Source organism: Carassius carassius, chromosome 27 (assembly GCF_963082965.1).
Source record: "Carassius carassius chromosome 27, fCarCar2.1, whole genome shotgun sequence".
Lineage (NCBI taxonomy): Eukaryota > Metazoa > Chordata > Actinopteri > Cypriniformes > Cyprinidae > Carassius > Carassius carassius.
The window spans coordinates 20,491,237-20,515,702 of NC_081781.1; the positions used below are offsets into that span (position 1 = coordinate 20,491,237).

The 24,466-nt window shown below is 37.5% G+C and overlaps 2 protein-coding genes across 2 annotated transcripts; both read right to left on the reverse strand.

The window, feature by feature from the left end:
- mysm1 (Myb-like, SWIRM and MPN domains 1) lies at nucleotides 1–9,841 on the reverse strand. The gene is made up of 20 exons (XM_059513094.1): nucleotides 9,690–9,841; nucleotides 8,878–8,950; nucleotides 7,889–7,959; nucleotides 7,698–7,763; nucleotides 7,150–7,222; nucleotides 6,959–7,057; nucleotides 5,419–5,860; nucleotides 5,133–5,343; nucleotides 4,815–4,945; nucleotides 4,618–4,721; nucleotides 4,417–4,494; nucleotides 4,130–4,215; nucleotides 3,951–4,008; nucleotides 2,363–2,413; nucleotides 2,200–2,274; nucleotides 1,898–2,086; nucleotides 1,690–1,822; nucleotides 1,494–1,599; nucleotides 565–622; nucleotides 1–380 (listed from the first exon to the last, which is right to left on the reverse strand). The coding sequence occupies exons 1-20, from the start codon at nucleotides 9,749–9,751 to the stop codon at nucleotides 81–83; spliced, it is 2,466 nt and encodes an 821-aa protein (XP_059369077.1). The 5' UTR covers nucleotides 9,752–9,841; the 3' UTR covers nucleotides 1–80.
- A 4,169-nt stretch (nucleotides 9,842–14,010) lies between these two features.
- On the reverse strand, nucleotides 14,011–21,715 carry LOC132106975 (secernin-2). The gene is made up of 9 exons (XM_059513095.1): nucleotides 21,590–21,715; nucleotides 20,070–20,232; nucleotides 19,703–19,884; nucleotides 19,419–19,618; nucleotides 17,709–17,924; nucleotides 15,894–16,059; nucleotides 15,653–15,821; nucleotides 14,503–14,665; nucleotides 14,011–14,413 (listed from the first exon to the last, which is right to left on the reverse strand). The coding sequence occupies exons 2-8, from the start codon at nucleotides 20,229–20,231 to the stop codon at nucleotides 14,513–14,515; spliced, it is 1,248 nt and encodes a 415-aa protein (XP_059369078.1). The 5' UTR covers nucleotide 20,232; nucleotides 21,590–21,715; the 3' UTR covers nucleotides 14,011–14,413; nucleotides 14,503–14,512.
- Between the last annotated feature and the right edge of the window lie 2,751 nt (nucleotides 21,716–24,466).

Genomic DNA, 24,466 nt, shown 5'->3' on the forward strand with positions numbered 1-24,466 from the left:
ATTAAAATCTACATGAGTGCAATGTTACACAATTTTGTACAATGTATGAATGATACATATGTCCTATGCAGTAGCAGTATTTACACAGGGCTGATATCTTCACAGCTTTTAACATGGCTGACAGGTCTTGTAGTGTACAGTTCATCTGGGCTGTCAGACTCCGTAACACACATCTCATCCGTGGCATGGCTGCTGTTGATTAGCTCAGAGGAGACGAATGATAGTAACTGAGGCTGTGTTACTGTTTCATGAAGATGAGAGGAGGAAGAGACGGTCTCAGGGACGAAATGTGTATTAAACAAGGTTTCTATCTGTGCCAGGAAAGTCTCTATGTCAATCTCTGAGACCTGCTCCAAAGTCTTCCGGATTGATGTAAGCATCTACACACAGATGAAACAAATAATAGTTAATTATAATGAAAAAAATGAATCATTTTATAAACGTAATTATTTAGCAGAACTCATTCGACTAACATGTCTTATAAATGCAAATAAATTCACGGTGAACCATTATAATTCATTTTTTTGCATATCCTGCATGTGAAGTCTAGATGAGACGTATTACCTTTTCCAGGCAAGTTAGAGAAGAGTGTCTGCGGAAGAGCCTGTCCATTGGTACACTCCTGACAGAGGAAAGAAATATTACCAAATATTTATAGAAATAGCACAGCACTGATGGATGATGTTTTTAACATGGTCAATTTTCTTCATTGTAAAAATGAATAATGCATTTTTTAAGCATAAAAGTTAGAGAAATATTATGATTTAAAATTTTCACTTCAGAATTTGAATATATTTTTAAATACAATCTATTCTTCCTGTGATCATGACTTCAGTGTCAAATGATCCCTGAGAAATCATTCTAATATGCTGATCAGGATGATGATTTACTATTTCCAATGTTAAAAAAAAAGTTGCAAAATATTTGTGTTATACTTTTTTAGGATTATTTCATTAATAAAAAGTTGAAAAGAACAGCATTTACTTGAAATAGAAATAATTTATTACATTATAAAGTCTTTACTTTACTGTCTTTTATTTCTCTAAATAGTAGCAAGCTTTATTAAGGCTGAAAATAATGTCAAATAATTACCATATTTTCCGGACTATAAGTCGAACTTTTTTTCATAGTTTGGCTGGTCCTGCGACTTACACTCCAGTGCGACTTATATAAAAAATGTTCTCATCATGACGTATTTTTGGACTGATGCAACTTATACTTAGGTGCGACTTATAGTCCAAAAAATATGGTACTAATACAAATACTAATAAACAATGTTAGAAATACTCTACATTCAAACATTCTGAATAATAAGTATTGTTTATTTAATATTACTATAATGTAATAGGCTAGTAAATGGAAATAGTAAGTAAAACTAGTAAATAGGCTGTAGGCTAGTAAATGGAAATGTGAATAATGTGCAGTGTTTTGTAACTTTGTAATATGTTCATGTATTCTTGATTCCCTCTTACAATCAAAAACACACAGCTCACCCGTGAGACATCCTGTACTTGAACACCACCCATTCTGCTCTTCTCATCACTTCTGACCAGTCAGGAAGCTCAGGTGAATACTGGATGTTAAATCGGTATGGAAACCCTGAAACACAAACCACAAATTGATTCAAGTTCAGCTGTAGCTGTTGCTGGGCCTGTTTTATTATTTACACTAGGTGCTGCTGTGACATACTCTGAGGTCCAGAGGGTCCGGTCTCCTCCTGGACCAGCAGACAGGTGGTCTGAGACAGGGGAGACGGGTTACTTGAGTTATACGGGCTGACAATCATCCCGATGAACGGCGCACCTCCTCGAGAGAAATAACTCTGCCATAAAAACAGATAGAGAGGATGTGACACCTAACCAAGGACAATATACAATATAATACAGTGATGCGTTACCTGGTATTTAGCCTGAGTGTCAATGTCTCTGAGGGAGGGGTTGGGGTCGAAGGCTGGATGAGAGTGGTACCATCCCACCACACTGTGACCTTTGACCCCGAGCAGCTCCGAGGCCTGAGTCTGAGAGACAGGGTCCATCTCACACTGCAGACCTGTGCTCAAGCTGTTACATGGCTCTGCTGCACAGATCTGCACAAATATCAGAAAACATTACAAACAACTCAACAGGCATTTATGTCACAGTGTTCCTAAACTGATTGAAAAAACCAGACTCAGTTGAATGAATCAATGAATTAACTGACCTTTAACACCTTCTCTTCCTCTTCATATGTTCCTCCTAAAAGGCCAATCACCTCTCCCATGGATACATGAGCATGCTGAGAAATGATTCAGTTATTAGTACAACATAATACTGAGGAATGAATGAAAATGCAAATGTGGAAACCAACACTTTGTCATACTTACTATATCCATGACAACAAGAGCCTCAGCCAAAACAATCACTTTGTATGGTTCCTGAAACGAGACGCAACAGAATTCAACGGAATTCTATATTGCCTAAAATTTTCAGGTTTTGGTTTCGTTTTTCGTTCAAGGTAATGATCAAAAAGTCATTTGACCAATAACATGCAAGCACTGTGCATGATTTAGAAGGTGGGTTCTACAGAGAAGTGATGCAAATATGTGTACATATTAGTGTGTTCATTTGGCTTAAAGCAGCACTGTGTAGATCGATCATTGTATGACATCAAAGAACCACGAGAGCGATACGGAAGCACAAGGTGGCGCTCTTGTGGATGTAAATGCAAACAGACAAAACCTGGATATTTTAGGCATTATTGAAGATGTGACCTGTAAAAATGGCACATATGGTCACCCTAGTTATGACTGAGATACTATATTTTGAATTAGTTTAGCTTTTTCCATTTTCATTTGAAAGATAATTTAAGTTTTAGGAATTTAGTTGTATATATATATATATATATATATATATATATATATATAAAATGTTTTAGTTTTTTAGTTCATCAAATTAGAGATAACGCAGATAAAGCCTTATTAAGCTTTTGAGGCTTTTCCTGATTGTACTGAAAAAAGCTTCAAAGCCTCAAAGACACTACCAGTGACATCTAGTGGTCGGCTGCAATTATAGCAGCCACTTTCAAATGATTCACACATCTTGTTGATTCCAGTTTCAACACAAAAGCAATACTAAGCAATGGCACCTGTGCCTTCATTCTGAGAATCATTGTCCACACATGAAAGTGTTATTATGTTACAATGAAGCAGGGAGGAAACACCAAGCATTTCACGTCTCCTTACAACGCGCCAAAGATTCGAATCAGTCGCCTCGCTTCAGGTGTTTATTGTGACGCCTGAAGCTTCAAACGTCATCGGTCACATGATCATGGAGGTTTGATACACAACTTTCAAACCAGTCTGCTTCAATGGAGTAAAACAAACTTCAGAGCCTCAGAACGTCAAACGTCCCATCTCTACATCAAATGAAACTAAATGAAAATGTGAAATTTAAATAAGTTTAAATACATTGTCAACTACATTTTTTTTGTTTTTTTTTGTTTTAGTTAACTATAATAACCCTGATGAACACAAATTATGAAGAGGAATTACACTAGAACCAAGCATTTAGGTGGCCACTTCATGCTTGAATTGTTTCAATGAGAGGAAAATTCCTAATTCTGGGATTTACATGACGACTGGACCACACTACATGACTTTTACCCAGATTTTTAATCTAGAGACGTCAACACTAGTTGCCTTTAGTCATAGCCAGCCATCTGATGATGCCCAGTTTTTATCAGCAAACACTTACAAAGTCATCAAGTGTGTATGATGGCTCTTGTTTGAAAATCTGTATTCCAGTCTTAAAGGTGAGGGGGCATGATTAATCATGTTTTTATATATATATATATATATATATATATATATATATATATATATATATATATATATAGAATTCATTGTACTTTTTTCACATTTTTATGCAGTAAAATACTGATCAAAGACGTTATTAAAAAAGAATAATAATTACCTCTGTTTCCTCTCCAAAAGCTTTGCATGGAATGAGCTGGAATGGATCAAACAGAGAGCTGCAGAGGACAAAGTCATGCAATTAATTCAAGATGGTGATGTTAAACAAACAATAAGCTATTAATGATGTTAAGATCTAGATGTTAAAGGTTTCAGTTTTGTTAGTGAGCGTTTGTATACCCTCTCTGTTTGGGGAGTTTAGATGGCTTTGGCCCTTTCTTCTTCATTTCCTCTCTTCTGATGGCCAGCTCCTCTGCGCTCAGATGCTGGATGACAAAAATCCAAAAACAAATCAGGGCTCAATGATGAGAAAGGACAAACAAAAAGTATTTTGTTAAATAGAAAAAGCATTGAAAATACATATATTACTATAGCATTTAAAAAAAATGTATCAGGTCAGCTCCTGGAGTAGTTCTCTGTAGATTATATTTCAGTTCTAAGAAGAACTGCAGATTTTGATTCAATACCTCATACGTCTGACCCTCTAGATCTTTAACATCACACCAATTCCCCCACATGTCCCGAATGCGCCGCTTCCTTGTGCGCTGCAAACACACACACACACACCAAATACATTAGAAGAATCATTAAATGAGCAGATAAATGAAAACAGTTGTAATGGATAAACATCCACAGATAATGATGATGAGAACAGTAACAGTGTGCACCATAGACTGCAGTCTCTGGGCGAGATGATACACCTCCAGACTGTCTTTGTTTTCTTTTAGCCGAGATCGATCAACCAGCTGTGGACGGTTATAGATCGCCTGATCTGCAGAGGAGGGGAGAAAGAAAGAGAGTTTAGGGAGGGAAACTGTACTCATGAAAACGGAGTTCATAAAACTGACTGAGCAATAAGCATTACCACAGTTGAAGTTAATAGCTCCGATGAGCTCCAGGTAGGTGTGTATCCGACCGATGCAGTTGACATCCCCACAATTCTTCAAGCCTGGACGCACTGATGTCTTGTTAAGGTACTTGGGTTTACTTCTTCCCCTGAAGAGACATGAGAGAATTAAAAAGTGTAAAAATGATATTTTTACATTCATATTTAAACCATATTATGTTGTTTTAAAAATATGAAAATTATTTTTCTTTTTTTTTTTTAAACACTATTTTCAGTATATGTACTATGACTATTACTTGAAAACGTTCCTCAGAAGTGCACAGAACAACATCTCACCACTGGTCCAGGATGTAATTGCGGATTTTTAGATATCTCTCTGGTGTTTTTGATGGACGCCCCTCGAAGAATTCAGGGATGGCTTGCTTCTCCTCCTCTGTGATCGTGTTTAGGTCCAGTACAACCTCCTGATCAGGAGCTCTGAGCTCCTCCTCCTGCTCCTGGTCTTCCTCCACCTCTTCCTCAGGACTTCCACATGATCCAGTCTTCTCTGGAGCACAAGATTACATTAACACGTAATGGTCTGTAACAGTTACAGAGATTAAATGAAGTGCTAGTGGTGTACCTGCTCTTTCAATGCTCTCCTCCTCAGACAGGCTGTGTTTGCCTGGGCTGCCTGATTTAGAGAAGCATGTCCCACTTTCCTCCTCGGGTTCCGAATCAATCCCAATATGAGAAATAATGGCAGCGTTTCCATTTGTGCCTGGATCAGTGGGTCCGTCTTCAGCTGTGCTTCCTGATTCTGACAGTACGTCTGATAGAGGTGGCAGTGGACTGAGCTGTTGTTTGTGGTTGCACTCTGGGGAGTCTGGGGGCTCTGGCTGGATTTCTGACTGAAGCCCATCGTCACTGAAGTCATCAGTGATGTCAACATCTTCATCATCAGAGAGTTGCTCGATGCGCACAGCATTGGTCAGGGCTGAGACGTGAGGCTGGATCGAGGAGACCATCATGGTGTCTGAAGTCACATTAGAGGAGGGCACTTTGGCAGGTGTGTCTGTTTTACACTAAAGTTCAGACACGGGGGAAAAGATTACTACTTGTACCACTGATAAAAGGATGCTTACTGAAAGAAGCTCATTTTATTTTAATACAATGTTCAAAAAAATATTAAGAATACATTGATTTTCTACATGAGGTATCAACATGTTTTATATTTGTGAATGAATTCATATTGATATTTTTGATCAGGCTTGTTGAAAAACAGGAAATATTATTAAACTGCTATACTGCTCAATAGTATCGGGTCAGGCAGATTTTATTTTATAAAGAAAGTAGTTGTCAAAAAATAATATAATATAACATTGATAATAATCTTTTTTTTTTTTTGAGCAGAAAATTAGCATATAAGAGTGATTTCTGAAGAATCATGTGACTGAAGTCTGTAATGACAGATGCTAAAAATCTTCTCATCGCAGACATTTTGAAATATATTGAAACAGGAAACGGTTTAAATTGTAATACTTTTTCACAATATTATTGTATTTGTTCTGTATTTTTATTAAATAAAGGCAAATTCGGTGAGCAGAAGAGATTTCATCCAAAAACATTATTAAAAAAATAATAATAATTACCAACCCCAAACTTAAGAATGCTATTGTAATTTTTTATTAGTACTATTCCTTTTTTTACTATGTAACATATTATTTATTACTGAAACGAATTGATGGTTTTTGTCAAATTCAGTCAAATCAGTCAAGTCACAATGGTACAACCAACGTGAAGGAAGTCATTTTATTGTCATGTGACAGGAAGGCAATAATGGTAGACCCACAATAAGTATTTTAAAATATATATTATAATTACGATCAAAAATATCATTACATGAAAAATTAGTTCATGTAGTCAACTGTTCATTAGTGACCCCCAAAATTATGAACAAATGAAGGGGTGGCAATATATTTTTAAGATCTAATGAAGATATATTATTTATTTAAAAATTAAATAAAAAACAAACATACTACAATAAATATTTATTTTGGTTAAAAAAATACCTCCTTGGATGTCTTTATTTATAATTATTCCTTTATATATTAATTAATTTAAGCACTACAAACATCTGTACCAAAAGCGTATGGTGATGTGGAAATGGGCTAAATTCATACCTTATTTTTGAAGTACTGCCTAGCATAGCTCTTCACCTGCAGAACTGTCCTAGTGCCGATTAGTCTGGCGATCTTTGTCCACCTGCGGCCAAACTGAGCCTAGAAACCATATAAAAAAAGAAATAAAATACAATTTAATTCCATAAGTGAGAGAGAGAGAGCACTGTTTTCTATGTGTTCAGAAAACATACCAGTCCTTTCTCAAAGAGATCTTTCTCCTCTTCAACCCAACGAGTCTGAGCTCCAGAACTCTTCACCAATGCCCTACAAAGATGTTCTGAATTAATTACTATACATATACATACATATATATATATATATATATATATATATATATATATATATATATATATATATATATATATACATACACAAACATTGAAAAGTTTGGGGCCTGTAAGATTTGGTAATTATTAATTAATTTTTTTAAAGAAGCCTCTTATGTTCACTAAAACTATTTGATGCAAAACAGACATATTGTGTAGTATAATTAGAAATAAAATAATATTTTTCAATTTTAATGTATATTATTTTGTAAATTATTCCTGTGACCAGCAAAGCTGAATTTTAACAAAGAAAACATCTGTAGCAATGTTAAATTCTTCATTATCATCTTTGTTTGTTCTTGCTGGATTGATAGTATTTAAAAAGATCTTACATACATCAAGCTTTTGAACAGTTATGTAGGTGTACATGTTACATATTCATGAACATAAAGGAATAAAAGAAGGAAGCTCACTTTTTTACTTTAGTCTTTTCATTGGTCCATGCCACCTTTGGTGCTTTTTTACTGGCAAAATAATACCTTTTGTTTTAAGAAAAACAATGCTGTTAATGAATGATCACATCCATTGTGCATTATGGGATGTGAAAACTAAACATGAAGAAAATAAGAATTGATCAGTGTGACGTGAGAAGAGTGAAGGATACTGTTCCTCCAGCAGCATGCTCTCGATGGCCTCTCTGTTCTCATCGCTGATGGAGCTGTCCAGCGTCCACGGCTGAACACACACAATAACAACAACATGTTATATCCATTTTCAGAGTATCTTTACTAGGGGTGACCCCGAACAGTCGAAGATTCGATAGGAGGAGCCTGATTGGACTACCAATCTCACAGTTGAATATTGACCTGGTGGTATGATCACGCCATTTTGGCTATATTGGGGTGCTCAAACATCTGATTTCACATAGAACTACTGGTTTTCTTCCAATAGGTTCATATACAGCCCATTAAAATAATGCTGTAAATAAGAATCTGAAAAGGACAAACAACAATGCAGAATATTAATGACTATGACTGGGAGGGAGTCTGGGACTGTAATATACATAACAATTATAATGAGAACACTATTATAATAAAATAGAGTTTAGTTGCTGGTAGCGTATAAGTCGTAATATTAGCGCTATGCTTTATAAATAATGAAGCGTATTCTATGAGATTAATAATTAAATAGTTAAATCCCATTTATTAACAACCTGCTGCCTCATTCTACTGGTCATCTTCAGCGCGCACAGCTCTAAACAGATGCAGAACATTAATAACTACTGTCATATAGTTATACAACATTAAAATTAGCACACTATTGTAAAAAGATTTGTGGATTCTTGGGGTTTTACTGACGTTTATTGTTAACTATCTTGTATTCAAAAACATTATTTACCACAAATGGCACCCGTGAAACACATTTCTCCTGTGTGTTAATGTAATTATGACTGTCGAATGTTGACTTGACTCTTAATAATGTATTTTGCCCCATCCCAAAAACATATGATTCGACTATCAGTCAAATATCGGCAAGATTCGAAAATTCTGATTCAACTATGAAAATCCTTAGTCGGGGACACCCCTAATCTTTACACATAGTGTCAGTTATCATTTAAGGATGAGCTAACCCTTAAAATCCATTGTACTTTACCAGTATACTGCTGTTTGTCTTCCAAGCAGACTGTAAATACTGATCCTGGAGAATCTCAGCACTGTTCAGGTCCCTTTTAAGAGAGCAGACAAAAAATGAAGATATTAATTATATATATATATATATATATATATATATATATATATATATATATATAAATATATAAGTATTTACAGCAATTAATTTACAAAAGACAACTATGGAGTACTTGATTACAGATTTTGTTTGATTCTTTAAAAGATGTGTGTTATTCTACATGTGGGGCTGCTGTGCTTGGATGCACTTCTGATAATGTAACATATCTACATTTGTAATCCCTGAGTTAGTGATTTTTCGGTTTATTTTACAGTGACCTTGTTACAAGTGTAACTGTATATTTAAGTAACGTTACTGAGTAATATTAATTAACGACATGCACTTAATAGGGCTTTGATTTAGAGTTAGTTGCAAGCAGCTATGCATTATTTACTCTTTATTATAAACTTTATGTAAACAAACATAACATTATGTAAACCGTTTCCACCATCCGTGCGAAAATTACTGGATTTACATCGTCAACAAAATAGTACGAAAGGAATATAACGTTCCACATGTTAGTTTACATTATTTTCTTTAAAATCTTTAATATCTTGTTAGCAATTAACTGAAGCTGCACAGTTATATCAAACTCGGTTCAAATATTGCTATGAATCATGTCGGTCGTTTTTTCTATTACTTCTGTCTCACTTCTGCTCATCCATGAACTCAAATGAATCAAAGCAGAAGTGCATAATATTTCCCAGACAGCGGGAAATTAAAGAATAATCTCCTACCCGACTCTTTCATCACATTCATCTCCCTCGATGTCAACAACATCCGTCAGCTCGTCTTCCATGTTTGCGGCGGTTGTGTGTGAGTGTGTGAGTGTGAGAGAGAGAGAGAGAGAGAGAGAGAGAGAGAGAGAGAGAGAGAGAGAGAGAGAGAGAGAGAGAGAGAGAGAGAGAGAGAGAGAGAGAGAGAGAGAGAGAGAGAGAGAGAGAGAGAGAGAGAGAGAGAGAGAGAGAGAGAGAGAGAGAGAGAGAGAGAGAGAGAGAAAGAGAGAGAGAGAGAGCGGGAGGAGTATGTTTGTCACAGCGCCACTCACTGGCAGGAGGACGCTACTGCCAAATGCTTCACTGAATTCTAGACTAAAATACACTGCTATATGAGACCGCAATATGACACAAATGTATATGTAATTTTCGACAGAAAAAGGTGACTACTGGGCGTTTGTGCTTAAAATATGCACCAATTTTTATTAGGAAGCATCCTAAGTGAGGATGTGCCCTTACTAGTTCAGTCAAGTCTTTTCTCAGCATTAATCGCTAGAACGACTTTTCACTAATGCAGTACAGGTCTGTCGGTTTTTACCGTCATCAAATTCTTACCTGTTTCATTCCAAGTCTCTTATACTAACCTCTGAGTCTCTCAGACCCCAGCGATGTCCTATACTCACCTCTGAGTCTCCAGCAATGACTTATACTCACCTCTAAGCCTGCAGGAATCTCCTTGGCTCACCTCTGAGTCTCCAGCGTTCTCCTATACTAACCTCTGAGTCTCTGAGACCCCAGCAATCTCCTATACTCACCTCTGAGTCTCTAAGACCCCAGCGATTTTCTTTACTCTCCAAGTCCTATACTCACCTCTGAGTCTCCAGCAATGACTTATACTCTCCTCTGAGCCTCCAGCGATGTCCTATACTCACCTTTGATTCCCCAGTAATCTTCTATACTCACCTCTAAGCCTCCGGCGATCTCCTATACTCACCTTTGATTCCCCAGTAATCTTCTATACTCCCCTCTGAGACTCCAGCGTTCTCCTATACTAACCTCTGAGTCTCTGAGACCCCAGCAATCTCCTATACTCACCTCTGAGTCTCTGAGACCCCAGCAATCTCCTATACTCACCTCTGAGTCTCTAAGACCCCAGCGATTTTCTTTACTCTCCAAGTCCTATACTCACCTCTGAGTCTCCAGCAATGACTTATACTCTCCTCTGAGCCTCCAGCGATGTCCTATACTCACCTTTGATTCCCCAGTAATCTTCTATACTCACCTCTAAGCCTCCGGCGATCTCCTATACTCACCTTTGATTCCCCAGTAATCTTCTATACTCCCCTCTGAGACTCCAGCGTTCTCCTATACTAACCTCTGAGTCTCTGAGACCCCAGCAATCTCCTATACTCACCTCTGAGTCTCTGAGACCCCAGCAATCTCCTATACTCACCTCTGAGTCTCTGAGACCCCAGCAATCTCCTATACTCACCTCTGAGTCTCCAGCAATGACTTATACTCTCCTCTGAGCCTCCAGCGATGTCCTATACTCACCTTTGATTCCCCAGTAATCTTCTATACTCACCTCTAAGCCTCCGGCGATCTCCTATACTCACCTTTGATTCCCCAGTAATCTTCTATACTCCCCTCTGAGACTCCAGCGATCTCCTATACTCACCTCTGAGACTCCAGCGATATCCTATGCTCACCTCTGAGTCTCCAGCGATCTCCTATACTCACCTCTGAGTCTCTAAGACCCCAGGGATTTTCCTTACTCTCCAAGTCCTATACTCACCTATACTCTAGTCTCCAACGATTTTCTTTACTGTCCAAGTCCTATACTCACCTCTGAGACTCCATCGATCTCCTATACTCACTTCTGAATCTCCAGCGATCTCCTATACTAACCTCTGAGTCTCTAAGGCCCCAGCGATGTCCTATACGCACCTCTGAGTCTCCAGCAATGACTTATACTCACCTTTGAACCTCCAGCAATCTCCTCGGCTCACCTCTGAGTCTCCAGCGTTCTCCTATACTAACCTCTGAGTCTCTGAGACCCCAGCGATCTCCTATACTCACCTCTGAGCCTCCAGCGATGTCCTATACTCACGTCTGAGCCTCCAGCGATGTCCTATACTCACCTCTGAGACTCCAGCAATCTCCTATACTCACCTCTGAGACCCGAGCGATGTCCTATACTCACCTCTGAGACCCAAGCGATGTCCTATACTCACCTCTGAGACCCGAGCGATGTCCTATACTCACCTCTGAGACCCGAGCGATGTCCTATACTCACCTCGGAGACTCCAGCAATCTCCTATACTCACCTCTGAGACCCGAGCGATGTCCTATACTCACCTCTGAGACCCAAGCAATGTCCTATACTCACCTCTGAGTCTATAACAATGACTTATACTCACCTCTAAGACTCCAGTGATCTCCTATACTTGTCTCTGAGTCTCCAGCAATGGCTTATACTCACCTCTGATTCCCACTTCATGTGCACTTGCGGTCTTACAGACTTGCAATGGCCACCACGTGCACGTGTCCGTTAAGTTCATGAGACCGTAAGGTGTCCCATTTATCATTTTAGCATTCAGAAGGGTGCTGCCAAGCACACCCTTTGCGGCCGTTATGCGCCCTCAATCCGCACTTCTTTCGAGCACGTACAGAGGCGAGGTACGCAACAGAATTTCAACCATCAGTCAAAGTGTCATTACGTCATGAAAGTACAGTGCCATTTGGGACAGGGCCTTAATCAGACTTCCGAATGTCAAAAAAAGAAACCTTCTGATAAAGTGTTAGAGCGGGACCTGTAAATAGGAGCGCCGTTCACATATGGCAGTAGACTGGCCTCCTTACATTCTTCTGTCATTAATTTCCCACCTAAATCATGAAATTGACCTCATTGTTTAAGCTGGTAGCGTATCTTGGTGGCCACATTGAGCTTGTCAGAATGCACTACCTCTCTCTTAGAGCAGCTTTATTAAGGCGCAGGCTGCAAACGCAGTTGTTACAGTAAGCAGAGTCTGGTTCCTCACTAAAGCTAAGCAAGCCAGAGACTGGTCAGTACACTAGTGGGAGAAAATTTGTGAATATGTAGTTTACTGCTGGAGCTAGTTTTAGTCAGGCCAGCAGGGGGTGATCATTCCCTGACTTGTATTTGTGCAAATGAATAGGACTTCAGAATGTAAAACAAAGCAAACTTTTGATAAAGCGTTAGACAAGTAAGGTCAAATTCATATTTAAGTTGGGGAATTAATGACAACAGAATGACGATGCTTTTTACAGATTTTGTTATTAACAAAATAGCTCTGCTACCAGAAAACATTTATTATTGTGTTTATATGTAATTTTATATATAATATTCCATATATACATGCATCATCATGTATATTGAATATTTATAATACTATTTATATTTCTCATTAATCTTCATTAATACATGAATGGTTTATCTGAAATTAAATATGATTTGAAATGTTAAATACCTGTTAAGAGATGTTGTTCCCCACGTGTTATTTATTCACGTATATTATTCACGTTCCTTTTTTATTTTGCAGAAAAAGTGAGATGTGCTTTTCCTAATGTGGACACAAGATAAAAGTTACGTACTGCAGCTTTAAATATGTAAATTAAAATGTTTAAATATTATGAATTTACATTTTCATGCTCTGTTTTATTGTCATATACCCTAGTTTGTAGGGTACATAGATTATGTTGTTACACGGTGAATAAATGCTGAAATTGAATATGGCAGATGTATATGGTGTGTCATTTTTGTACAGTATGTGTAACATTTTTTAAATCATGACAAGTATGCTAGTAATACCACAGGTTTATGACAGTCAAACTATGGTTTTCTTGCAAGAACATCATAGCATATTAAGTGTTACCATAAAAAACCTGCAAAATTATAACAGGAGCACCATAAAAATATAACAAAAGGACCAGAGATATGACAGTAGTACCACAAGAATATCAGATACAGTATATCACATACAGTACAACAAAACTGCTGTGGTAAAGTGTCCCAAAACAACAACATAATACCACATCATTAACCACACTAGATTTGTGTTATTTTTAATGTTTACCACATGGCATACCACAGGTCATTTAATGAGTTCTAGTATGTATAAGGTAGCTTGAATAGAACTAGCATAACAATACCAATACAAAGCTAAACTGCAATAAACACCAAATGGACACCTTACATATTTTATTTTCACGCATAAACCTGGTTGCAGCAGTTGGGACGTCTTCTGTGCTTTCCTCCACTTCCATTTCAAACATCCAAGAGAAGGCATGAACTTGCCATTTTCAATAAAGATGCCAGACATTTTGAATCACGGATATTTTATTATGTTTCTCCTCAGAGGGTCAGTCTGGTAGCTGAGCCCCTCTTTTACAGGAATGAGAAGTGTTTGTCCCTAACATCTCTTCTCTCACACATCTACCCACAGTACATACACACCTTAGTAAACTATCGCAATATGGTAAATGTGATGCGTTTATGACCGCCCTGTGCGACAATTACACATGATTATGGTGATCTACTCACATGAACATCTAGTGTGTTTCTTTTTACAGTTAGTGTGGCATGGACATCACAATTAGTTTGGCATGGCATCAGGGGGACTAGGAGAGCAGGATTTGGGCAGACAGGAACCTGTGCGCTCTGGACTCTCTCTCTCTCTCTGTCCAGGCAGATCAGCAAGCACTAGTGACATTCACAACCACAACTGCAAAACAGCCACAAGTTATAGGAAATATCAGACAGTGGAAGTCACAGGCCAGATGTGTGAGATACGTTGACATTTCTCTGTTTTACCTGCTCTGTCTCACTGGTAGAATTTGATCTCAGCATCCACGCAGTCGAAGAACAGATCCCCGAGTTCCTGGCCCTCAATCTCCCCCTTCAGCATGGCCTCGATCTCCTCAAGACACTGAGACTCCAGGTATCTCATAGTCTCCTGTAGAGAGCATCCAGCATCCTGACACGCACGCACGCACGCACGCACACACACACACACACACACACACACACACACACACACACACACACACACAGGGAATATTGCAGATTCAGTGTCAGTCAATCTCAGTGAGGGCTGCAGTGGCATAATATTTGATGATTACAAAAGAATGTCCACTTGTTCGCCATTTTTAGCAAAAATATGGCTTACAGCAAGGCACTTACAATGGGAGTGAATATAGCCAAACGTTTTCTGTTAAAATACTCACTGTTTCAATAATATAGTCACAAGACATTATCATTGTTATATCCAGTTATATCCAACTTTACAACTTTGTTGCCATAAAAACAATCTGCCATAACCAATAAAACCCTAGAACTCTAAAAATTATTTAAACAGCTTAAAAAAAAAAAAATCTAATCTATTATAAATTTAAAAAGGACTCCAAACCAATTCCATTTTAAGGAACACCACACTTAAACATTAATTTTATTGTATTTTATTTTAAGAAATTGAAATAATTTTTCTTCTTGTAATAATTAGCATTATGCCACAAATGCGGTTGACTGACTTGTATTGAATTAAATCCAGAGTACTCCTTTAAACACCACAAACAGTAAATATTAGTCTGAAAAATGTTTTTTTTTCTTTTATGAATTAGTTAAAATTTAGTGCAGTTGCTGATATTTCTGTGGGCAAACTGTATAACATAATTCTGATTGTAAATGAAATCTGTCTTGATAACAGTATAGCAGACTACTTGTATAAACTTTATATAAAAATCAGTCACTCTGTATCTCCCTAATAAGATGTCTTAAGATAAATATTAATGACATTTAAATGCAATGCGACACAATGATAATTGACAGATGTACAAATAAAATGTAATCATTTAGAGGCTTTAGAAATTTGTGCATTTATAATTAATGTTCAACAGCTTATGTAAACAAACCAAAAAGCATTTTATCAATAAAAAGCCTTAGTTCTCCATTTTCTCAGACTCACAGGACTGGTCAGTGCCATCTCGTGGGCTTTGTACAGCTCGTGTTTCCGGTCCACCTGGTGCTGGAATCGAGGCTGTGTCCTAACAGGATCGTCTGAGCCGTACTGAGGGGACATCACCATGCTGACGGACCTCACGCTCTCCGAGAAGATAAAAGGCTTGAATACAGACCTGCAAGAGAAGGATCAAAGTGTGACGAGTGCTCTGGCAATGTAGGTCTGAGCTGATCTTTCAGGGTCACACCTGGAGGGGTCAGGTGTGGCAGTGAAGAAGTGAACGCAGGGCATGTCTGGGTTGCACGGGAGGATGGACACCATGCTGCCTGTAGTACAGAAGCCCTCCGAATCCATACAGATCCCGCTGGCCTTGTCCCTCAGGATGCTCATCATCACCTCAGCCGTCACCGAGCCTGTGGAGAGGAAAAAAAATGTGTTGGAAGGTACATATGACACAGTTCATTTTACAACAGACAACTTTCTTCAGACATTACAACAACATATGATCAAATGTCATAATTTCAGGTATAAAATGGCATATAAGGTCTGCTATATTGCAAATAGCTTAGATAACCATTTGAAAAGTTTGGAGTCAGGAAGATTATGTTTTTGATACACGTCCCTTGTGCTTATCAAGGCTGCATTTATTTGATCACAGTAATATATTAAAATTTATTTTATTCCTGTGATGACAAAGCTGCATTTTCAGCATCATTACTCCAGTCTTCAGTGTCACATGATCTTTCTAATCATTATGATATGCTGATCTGCTGCTCAAGAAACATTTATAACTATTATAAATGCTGAAAACAGACGTTGTGCTGCTTAATATTTCTGTGGAAATCATGATACGTTTTCTTTCACGATTCACCAATATTCAGAAAGATTTAGAAATTTAGAAAACTAAAACTGGCAAGTCAGAGTAACATCTGTAATTGTGCAATTATGGATTTAATAAAAAAATAATGCCAAAAAAGTCATGCATTGCATACCCCAAAAGAAAAATAACACTATGTTAATTTTAATAATAAAACTAAATATAAATAGCATATTTTTATTCTACAATAATAGAATAAAAATATGCCCCCCCCCCCCCCAAAAAAAAAAAATCTATACCACAAGATTTTAATAAGTAGTAATATTTTGGGCTACAGGAAAAACAAAGTCGTTATCTCAAAAAGTTACATGATTCGATATAAGCACTACATACACATTCACCACATTCAATATATAAAATACACAGTAGTATTATTATTATTACAGTAAATTATTAGAAATTGAAAATGACTAAATATTTTAAGTACCGTTAAATCATAATGTCATAATAAAAAAAGTCATGATAAAAACGTTTTAGTTGACCTACTTTTACTAATAATTAAAAAAAAGCAATACATATAAATGTAGTGTCTAAACAGTAGATGGCTGTATTCAACATATTTGAATAAATCCACTGTTCAAAATAACACTCTGGATAGCAAGAGTAAGAATATAAACTTCAAAAACACATTTCAGAAACCTAAAACTAACATTGAAGTTCCCTGTTGTAAACCTCAGTCATGATGGAAGAGTAAAGCAAACTAGTCTCGCGTAGCCAGACCTCCAGACTGACGACTGAAGGTCTGGAAGGCCCGCCCATGAGGCCATTTGAGCGACACGTAAAACAACCAATCACAGTTTGTTTCGTTCATTGTCATGTTTCGGGGCGTGGAAATGTCGCCACAATAACAGACTGGTGTGTAAAACTCTCGGATGTATTTTATAGATTCTATGCCGCGAACCTTAAATATTTCACGTGCTTTTAAAAATCCAGCGTGTAGTTGATCCTGATAAGGGCTCAACGTCTTTGTTACCAGGCGGGTCGTATTAGTTACGTCTTTGTTGCCAGGCGGAACGTTAAAGAACGCGACACACACGCCTCCTGGAAATCCTGTATAATTCAACCAATCTGATTACGATTTCAAAACTCCTGAAGTATTTCCAGTTTTGTGTGCCATATGCATCAGATTTTCAACCAACGGTCCGCGGGCGAGATGTCTGAGGCTGAGACTAAAAGCAAACGTACCGCTGTGCTGCTGGAGCAGGGCTGTGCCGCCCATGTAGCGCTTCTTGGCCATCTCCATCCTGGCGGGGGGGTCGTCAGGGCTGAAGACAGCAGAGAAGCTGAAGTCGCCCTCTCCGCTCCACCAGCCCTGAGCCTGAGCCACAGCGCGCAGCTCCGCGTGCTCCACACAGATCTCTGTGCCTATCGTCAGCTGGTTAGAGATGTTCTTGACTCCCTCTGAATAAAGAAATAACCTCCGCTTTATTTTTAAAGATGGATTTTTTAGATACAAGACTCTTATATCAATACATTAGATGTGTTACCCTGATACAGCTATTGTTCATAGATATATAATTACAAATATTACTGATTTTGAAAATGTTAAAACAAAGTAACATTACGAAGCAAATATATTAGTACATGTATATAAATAATTATTAATTTAGATTATAATATTACACATTGATTACATATATTTGGGCTGTCAGTTGACTAATTAACTTTTAATTAATTAGTTATGAAAAAATTAACATCAAATATTTTAACGCACTGGCCCCGCCCCCAGACCCGTCCATCATCTTATATTTCATACTGCCGGCATCCATATCACCCTGGAGCCCAAGATTGTTCACCCACTGAAGCTGAGCAGGGCTGAGCCTGGTCAGTACCTGGATGGGAGACCTCCTGAGAAAACTAGGTTGCTGCTGGAAGAGGTGCTAGTGAGGCCAGCAGGGGGTGCTCACCCTGTGGTCTGTGTGGGTCCTAGCGCCCCAGTGTAGTGATGGGGACACTATACTGTCAACAAGCACCGTCCTTCGGATGAGACGTTAAACCGAGGTCCTGACTCTCTGTGGTCAGTAAAAATCCCAGGATGTCTTTCGAAAAGAGTAGAGGTTTGACCTCGGCATCCTGGCTAAATTCGCCCATTGTATCTTTTCATAGATAATAATAATAATAATAATAATATAATAATAATATAAAAGGGTTAGTTTACCCAATACATTTTCATTCTGTAATTATTTATTCACCCTTATGTCATTTCAAACCTTTCTTTTGTGGAACATATAAGGCGGCATTTCAAAGATTTGAATTAAATATTTCTTTCTTTTTCTCATTTAACACAAAATAGCTTTAAATAATCTTTTGAGGTTATTTTCACAGTCAGATTTATTTTGCAATTAGATTAATTAATCGAAACATCAGGTAATTAATTAGATTTAAAAAATGTAATCGAATGACAGTCCTAATATATATATATATATATATATATATATATATATATATATATATATATATATATATATATATATATATATATATATATACACACACACACACACATTTATATAGTTCATAATATTTAAGTTACATTTACTTTATCAAACAAAGTACAAGACTTACAAACTTGGAAATATTTTGGAAAATATATTTTATATAACATTTTAAAATACAGTTATTTTGGGTGCATTTTCCACAATAATTAACTTCTATAATTTTTTGTCTACTCTAGCAATAATCTGTCAGGTGTCATCTTTAAGAGTCCAAATGTATCATTTACCATATTCACTTATTAACTTTTGTTGTAATATTACCTTTTAAGTGTTTACCAGGATAAAACATAAATGTCCTTCATTTGGGATCTTTTCAGACAGATCCTGAGAGAAACACACAAACACTTGACCTGTGAAAAAAACATGCATTCACCACTGCCCATGAATCATCTTTCCTCACCTGTGACTTTCTGTGCAGCCCAGAGTTTCCCAGCAGTCTCTAGGACCCAGGCTTCCTGTCGGTCCACGAGTAAGAAGGTATTATGGTAGCTGAAGGGTTCGGGGGTCTCCCTGCAGGCTCCACCCTGACCGTGCTGCTCCAGCAGACCTGTTATCACATTCAGAGCGGCCCATGCGCTGTCCCCGCGCTCCAGACCCAGCCTCAACACATACAACACACATCATCTGATCAATTTCAATACTAGAAAGCAGGAAGATAAAGAGGTTTGCTTGTTTTGAGCTCACCGAACCAGGTCCATTCCCAGCAGAGCTTCTTCTGGATCCACAGGCTCCTTGGTCCAGACAGCCTCATTCCCAATACACACCCCGTGTTCATTAGCCCCCATCTCAGCCCCCCAGAGCCAAGCGGGTCTGCTCAGCATGACCGCATGAGTGTGCTCTGCTTGAGGAATGGAAATATATGTGCACTACATGGAAAAGAGAATCACCGATAAATCATCTATGGTTTGGCCACAATCCCAGATTTTTGCTCAGCAACCACATATTTGAAGGAGAAAGGGGAGGAAATATGAAACACATATTGAAATATATTTTAAATAGAATTTATATAATATTATGCATTTGACGAAACATAATGAAAAGGACAGTTCACCTCCACTGTAGATCCGGGAGCGTGTGAAGATGCAGGGTAAAACACCACCTCCTGCACCTCATCTCTCGGCCGGTCAGAGTTCTTACCAAATATCACATAATCCTCTTTTGAACCCGGAGGCAGAGATACAAAACAGTCACATGACCGAGGCGGTTCAGCCATCCTATATCAAATCAATGCATAAGGATCAATGCGGTGGATCATATTCAAATGACAATAACATACATACACACAATGGACAGAAAAGCAGTATGGAAAAAGGACTGAAAATATGACATGTGTAGGCTTAGGAACAGATTATTTAAATGTGACCTTGGACCACAAAACCAGTCTTAAGTAGCAAGGGTATATTTGTGGCAATAGACAACAATATGGGTCAAACGTATCGATTTAGTTTTCTTTTATGACAAAAATCATTAGGATCAATGGAATATAAGATCATGTTCCATTAAGATATTTTGTAGATTTCCTAATGCGAATATATCAAAACTTCATTTTTTGATTAGTTATATGCATTGCTAGGGACTTCATTTGGACATCTTTAAACACAATTTTGATTGTTTTTGCTCTCTCAGAGTCCAGATTTTCAAATAATTGTATCTCGGCCAAATGATGTCATATTATTCCATTAATGGAAAGCTTATTTATTCAGCTTTCAGGTGATGTATACATCTCACTTTTTGCGGTCCAGGGTCACATGTTATATAATTCAAACACTCAATTTTGGAATTTAAACACAGCCAAAAATCCAAATTCTAAATATGAATTTCAAATAATTAAACCATATCATTTAAATATTCAAGCATAATACATAAGAAAATGTTGCAGGAGCACTAACAGAATTTGCTTTAAAAACTAAATTTTACTTAGAATGAAAGGAATTTATTGATTAAAAAAAAAGAGCAAAAACACATGGAGTCTGAGTCTGCAATCTTGTGGTCAAGGGTCATCTTCAATGGTTTCTCCAATAATGATGACTGCGTATTAAAAAATAATAAAAATAAATAAAAAAACTTTGAAACATTTTGTTCGTTTCTGGCGTCAAACTGCTTCATAACAACAACAATAATAACAGATATAATGATAATAAGCGTTTATTTAAATGCAACACATAAAAGCAAATATTACTAAAACTAAAGTCCTATTGGATAGCCCCGTAAGGGAGCACGGCTGAGCGTCGCGCGCAGGTTTGTGACAGGAGTGTCCGGGATTAACGTTACTGTAGTGTTAAGTCTCTTATCGCCTGACCTCCATTTCACCGATCTTCAGATGCGCAACACAACCAAAAGCTGCTTTTAAGATCTGAAAGCAGTGTTTTAGAAGAGATGATTTTAAGATCTGATGGTCTATTGATGGCCTGTGTGTCTGATAACGGATCATCGATATAGATTAGATATGCAATAAAACTCTTGCATCAAAATTAACGCGTGGCATTCACGTGCATGCGTAATTTTGCTTTTAATAGTGCTACTCTAATTGTCTAGCGCATGTTCGAGTGTATTTGATGAAGTTATTGTTACCTTAATAAGCTCCAGATCGGTCAGTGAGCATGAGAGAGGCAGAGCAGAGACTGATCAACCTGCTGCGGCACACACTTCAAAATAAAAGTCCTCTGAACACAGCGAATCCCTGTCTTTGTAAACTTGATCTGTGTGAGGCAGGGAAGAGAACAAGGATGCGAATGATCAACCTGCTACTGGACACACTTCAAAATAAAAGTTCTAGACTCCACTGAACCGATATTGTTTACACATTAACCAGAAAGAAATATTGCTACAGCAAAGTGTTTTGACATAGTATTTTGAAGAAGACTCTATAAGGACATATACAGGTGCTGGTCATATAATTAGAATATCATCGAAAAGTTTATTTCACTAATTCCATTCAAAAAGTGAAACTTGTATAATATATTCATTCATTACACACAGACTGATTTATTTCAAATGTTTATTTCTTTTAATTTTGATGATTATAACTGACAACTAAGGAAAATCCCAAATTCAGTATATCAGAAAATTAGAATATAACTTAAGACCAATACAAAAAGGATTTTTAGAAATATTGGCCAACTGAAAAGTATGAACATGAAAAGTATGAGCATGTACAGCACTCAATACTTAGTTGGGGCTCCTTTTGCCTGAATTACTGCAGCAGTGCGGCGTGGCATGTAGTCGATCAGTCTGTGGCACTGCTCAGGTGTTATGAGAGCCCAGGTTGCTCTGATAGTGGCCTTCAGCTCTTCTGCATATCGCATCTTCCTCTTCACAATACCCCATAGATTTTCTATGGGGTTAAGGTCAGGCGAGTTTGCTGGCCAATTAAGAACAGGGATACCGTGGTCCTTAAACCAGGTACTGGTAGCTTTGGCACTGTGTGCAGGTGCCAAGTCCTGTTGGAAAATGAAATCTGCATATCCATAAAGCTGGTGAGCAGCAGGAAGCATGAAGTGCTCTAAAACTTCCTGGTATACAGCGAACCTCAGAAAACAGTGGATCAACACCATCAGATGACATGGCACAGCAAACCATCACTTGACTGTGGAAACTTTACACTGTACCTCAAGCAACGGGGATTGTGTGCCTCTCCTCTCTTCCTCCAGACTCTGGGACCCTGATTTCCAAAGGAAATGCAAGATTTACTTATATCAGAGAACATAACTTTGGACCACTCAGCAGCAGTCCAGTCCTTTTTGTCTTTAGATGCTTCTGATGCTGTCTATTGTTCAAGAGTGGCTTGACACAAGGAATGCGACAGCTGAAACCCATGTCTTGCATACGTCTGTGTGTAGTGGTTCTTGAAGCACTGACTCCAGCTGCAGTCCACTCTTTGTGAATCTCCCCCACATTTTTGAATGGGTTTTGTTTCACAATCCTCTCCAGGGTGCAGTTATCCCTATTGCTTGTACACTTTTTTTTCTACCACATCTTTTCCTTCCCTTCCCCTCTCTATCAATGTGCTTGGACACAGAGCTCTGTGAATAGCCAGCCTCTTTTGCAATGACCTTTTTTTGTCTTTCCCTCCTTGTGCAAGGTGTCAATGGTCGTCTTTTGGACAACTGTGAAGTCAGCAGTCTTCCCCATGATTGTGTAGCCTACAGAACTACAATGAGAGACCATTTAAAGGCCTTTGCAGGTGTTTTGAGTTAATTAGCTAATCAGAGTGAGGCACCAGGTGTCTTCAATATTGAACCTTTTCACAATATTCTAATTTTCTGAGATACTGAATTTGGGATTTTCCTTAGTTGTCAGTTATAATCATCAAAATTAAAAGAAATAAACATTTGAAATGAATCAGTCTGTGTGTAATGAATGAATATAATATACAAGTTTCACTTTTTGAATGGAATTATTGAAATAAATTTTTTATGATATTCAAATTATATGACCAGCACCTGTAGTAATCCACAGAACTATGAATACATGTTTTTATATATTTTTGTTATAATTTTGGAATAAATGTAAAATGCTTAAAAACATTAAACTGGTTAGATTTATACTTGGTTTTAATAAATATAACACAATGTAAAACTTTTGAACAGAATTATTTTTTCTCTTCTTATTTTACTTAAATATCATAAATTTTCATTTGTGACCCTGGACCACAAAACCAGTCACTGGGGTCGATTTTTCAAAATCGAGATTTATCGATTATCTGAAAGATGTATGGTTTGTTAGGATCGGACAATATTTGAATCTGAGGGTGCAAAAAATCTAAATATTGAGAAAATCACTAAAGGGTATCCAAATGGAGTTCTTAGCAATGCATATTACTAATAAAAAAATAAGTTTTAATATATTTACAGTAGGAAATTTACAAAATTTCTTCATGGAACATGATCTTTTTCTTAATATCCTAAGGATTTTTTACGTAAAGAAAAATCTATAATTTTTTGGCTAAAATATACCCCAGTGACTTAAAACTGGTTTTGTGCTCCAGGGTCACATTTATTACTGCCCTTCAGAAGCTACAGAAAATGGTTCCATGTTTCCCAGAAGACAAAATAAGTAAAATTTACCCCGATTTTCAAATTCAAAGAGTTTTCACCCCCAGCTCTTAATGCATGCTTTGAGCTGCTTTCATGGGCTGTAATGCTTGTACTATAATGTGAAAGTAATAAAACACTGAATAAAGACAACAAAGTGTTTTATTTATAAATTCACAGTTTCTAATGGCACTACACTGCTGTAGTTACAATTGGAAAAACAAAATATAATCAAATACTGTGCAGTTCATCCTCACGGATGATGAGATTTCATTTGGGTGCCACGTAGCGGACATTTAAATAAATCAGGCATTCGCCCCGAGAGGGCGCTGTACTGGGGAACGCCTGGGGCCAAAAAGCACTTGTACAAGGTGTGGTGTAGAAAAACAAAGGCATGTGGAGCCCTCCAAAGTGC

What these genes read in the sequence shown, in the direction of transcription:
- mysm1 (XM_059513094.1), bottom strand. Translation starts at nt 9,751, where the DNA reads ATGGAAGACGAGCTGACGGATGTTGTTGACATCGAGGGAGATGAATGT. An exon ending in TAGAGGGTCAGACGTATGAG is followed by an intron (nt 4,216 to 4,416) that starts GTATTGAATCAA and finishes TTTGTCATCCAG; the next exon opens with CATCTGAGCGCAGAGGAGCT. An exon ending in CTCTTGTTGTCATGGATATA is followed by an intron (nt 2,275 to 2,362) that starts GTAAGTATGACA and finishes ATCATTTCTCAG; the next exon opens with CATGCTCATGTATCCATGGG.
- LOC132106975 (XM_059513095.1), bottom strand. Translation starts at nt 20,231, where the DNA reads ATGGCTGAACCGCCTCGGTCATGTGACTGTTTTGTATCTCTGCCTCCG. An exon ending in CTGGGAATGGACCTGGTTCG is followed by an intron (nt 19,619 to 19,702) that starts GTGAGCTCAAAA and finishes GTATGTGTTGAG; the next exon opens with GCTGGGTCTGGAGCGCGGGG. An exon ending in GGCTGCACAGAAAGTCACAG is followed by an intron (nt 17,925 to 19,418) that starts GTGAGGAAAGAT and finishes TTCTTTATTCAG; the next exon opens with AGGGAGTCAAGAACATCTCT.